This window comes from Amphimedon queenslandica, unplaced genomic scaffold, assembly GCF_000090795.2.
Source record: "Amphimedon queenslandica unplaced genomic scaffold, v1.1 AMPQUscaffold_11211, whole genome shotgun sequence".
NCBI lineage: Eukaryota > Metazoa > Porifera > Demospongiae > Haplosclerida > Niphatidae > Amphimedon > Amphimedon queenslandica.
Window position 1 is genome coordinate 1 of NW_003548545.1, and position 3,127 is coordinate 3,127.

Sequence of the window (3,127 nt, forward strand, 5' to 3'; positions counted from 1 at the left end):
ATTCTTCATGTAATTATAATGTTAATTTTGGTTGGTTATGGTTCCTATCACTATTGTTAATATTACAGGACCCGGTGGTTAAGATGGAGCTCTCCTCCCTCACTCATGCCATGAAGAGACGATACATGTTACGACATGTGGTAAGCCACACCTACCAGGACGAGACCACACCCAATAACAAAATACCATCTCTCACAGTTTACACATATACATGTACATGTAGATCACAAATGTGATAATACTTATATTATATCGTTGTACCTAATTAAACCTCAAATTCCCTTTTAATTGTGATTATACACATAGTTTTATAGAGTATTCTTAATGTAGAGGTTACACTGTATAAAATATTAATATAAACACTGTATACCGGTTTTTGGTAGAATATATTCATGGATTTTATGTTTTTTTTGCTCCGTTGCAAAATTTTTCCTACTGCAAAATTCTGCATCTCCAATGACACATGGTAAAGTCTGCAAGCTATTTGCGAAAATTTATTTTAGAAATGCAAGATTCACGAAAATTTTTTGCTGCAAAAGTAAACCAGTATATGGCATAAAACTACACATGTCAATTTGTACATGTACATGTACGTCACTCCTCTATTTAATTTAATAAATTATTAATGACATTTTATGGACATTCTCCATTCACCAGTTAGTTTATATTGTCCCATAGGGTCTGGAATTATTCTCCCGAGGGGGTCAGAGTATATTTCTGGTCCTTTCCTCCACGTCAAAGAGGAACAGTCTCTATGATAAGTTGGTGGGGGTGAGGGGTGTGTCCCTACAGGTTCCTGATCTGACTGATGCTACTCAGAAGTGGCAAACTGGAGAACTATCTAATTATGATTACCTCATGTTCCTTAACTTGTGAGTTATTAGTAGTTATTAGTGGTTATTAATAGCTATTAGAAAAGTTATTAATATTGGCTAATAGTTATTAGTACATGTGTTAGAAATAGTTATTGATATTATTAATAGTTATTAGCATTGTAGTTAACGGTAGTTATAGTTATGTATGAGGGCTAATGTTTTTTAATGTTCCCTATCTTGGCGCTAATTTTTGCTGAGAAATAGATTTTATTATTTTGAAATAGCAAAATCAAATGCACATAGAGTCACTTCATTAATGTTAATACTATTACTAATACTAATATAAGATTCAAAATTAAATACACACAAAAGCTACTCTCTTTATAATACTACAAATGTCTATTACTAGTACTAATGCTATTCTAAGTTACATTACATGTAGATTTTTGCTTGAAGTTATTGTTACTAGTCTTGTTTTGATAGAAAGTCACAAACTGTTTTCACTTCTTCTCCAGTGATACTATACTGAGCTCTTGCTTGTATCTCTGTACCACTGAAGTCCATAGATACGTCATATTTTCTCTCTTTATTTGGTACATTATCAGGATTAGGAATGTCAAGTACCAGTTTACCAATCTCACGTACTGTTGGCTTACCTTCTTTATCAATGACATACTGAACTCCATCATCTATTGTACAATATATAGGGATATGAGCTTGTGTTTTTTTTCTTTGAAGAGGTATAAAAGTAGCTTTATGCACTTCATCCTTTATCTCTTCTCCTTTGAGTACAAATACCTCAAAAGCACAGTCACAACGCACTACACCATCTTCATCTACAAACTTGTAATGTTTATCATGTTTTGATGGGTTGAATACTGGAGCAACAGCTACCCCATAGGTAGCATCAGCAACACGTGATTGGATTATGTTAGGATCTTTCCTCCACATTACTGCTCCTGATACAACAGCAAGATCTGGTTGTACAGGACACACTATATTATCATAAAGCATGTTGCGATGCTGAGCGATACTTCCTTGTATCTTTTGGCTAACAAACTTACACCCTCCAAACCCTCCTACTAGATAAACCGTATCGACTCCAATAGGCTTAATCTCATCAAATGCTGCTCTCACACACACAAGGATTTTATTTATTGTGGATTGGAATACCTCCTCCAATAGGTCGTATCCTATGGTTAATGACTCATTTTCTGGATTATAATGCATGTTCATCTTCTTTGGTTTTTGAGGGATATTATTACCATAGTGCCTGGTAAAAGCCCTTGGCAAGGACAATGCTACTCTTCTGAGACCTTGTGTCACATTTCCAAATATTTTTTTCTGCTCTTCAAACTTTTCGTAAAATATTCTATTTAGTGTAGCTTTGGCACTAATGGGATCAGATTCTAATAAAACCTTGAAATCTTTATCATTTACTGCTTCTTGTAATTTTTCTGACAATGCTTCATTGATGGTTGTTCCTCCCCAGGTGTTCCCCATTGGTGGTAGTACTACACTAATTCTCCCATTACTCTTATCATGTACAGTAATATCAACTGTACCTCCTCCTATATCAACTACCATATATCTCTGTGGAGGAAGGCCTTTAACTTCTGACTGATGCTGTGCAGCTATAGCAGCTACTTCTGGTTCTAGAGCTAATGATAGCTTCTGAGGATTAACCTCCTCTGGACGTGGTAAAGGGGAACCAACTGGAGTGAACCTTGTTATACCAGGAGCATCAGAAGTGAGACCAGCCTATCATATTAACATAATGAAATACAAAGCATGTATTAGGTTACCATATAAGCAGCTTCTCTCATCATTCTTCTTGCTCTTGCTTTCCATATAGAAGGAACAGTAATAACCCAATCAAAATTAGTTGACTTATAAAATCCTCTGAAGTGAGCCTGTAGCTTCTCCTTGAGGTGTGTTAGTATAAAAGCTATAACTTCAATAAGATAATAAGAACCACCAGTGAATGAAGAGATTTGAGTAGTGCGATCTAATGACTATGGGGAAAGTATTATTAACTGCATGTTTGAATATGAACTTATAATAGTTATACTTTTTCTCTCTCTAGTGAATTCTTTATTCTTTCAAAATATATAAAGTTGTTAGCGTCTTTCTTTATATCACTGTATACAGTGCTCTGTGCTTCATGTCCAATTCCAATGACTTGGTATTGTTTCCCCTCTCGCTGCTTCTCAATTAGTATAGCATTAGGGATTCTTTCCAATGAACTATGAAGTGGTAGAACTTTTACATCTCCTCTTGTTGTTGGAGTGGTATATGCTACTGATAGTGAT

At 35.0% G+C, this 3,127-nt stretch overlaps 1 protein-coding gene across 1 annotated transcript; it reads right to left on the reverse strand.

The window, feature by feature from the left end:
- Positions 1 to 1,073: 1,073 nt before the first annotated feature.
- On the reverse strand, positions 1,074 to 3,121 carry LOC109589535 (heat shock 70 kDa protein 12B-like). Its single transcript, XM_020005594.1, has 3 exons — positions 2,887 to 3,121; positions 2,621 to 2,830; positions 1,074 to 2,576 (listed from the first exon to the last, which is right to left on the reverse strand). The coding sequence occupies exons 2-3, from the start codon at positions 2,642 to 2,644 to the stop codon at positions 1,281 to 1,283; spliced, it is 1,320 nt and encodes a 439-aa protein (XP_019861153.1). The 5' UTR covers positions 2,645 to 2,830; positions 2,887 to 3,121; the 3' UTR covers positions 1,074 to 1,280.
- Between the last annotated feature and the right edge of the window lie 6 nt (positions 3,122 to 3,127).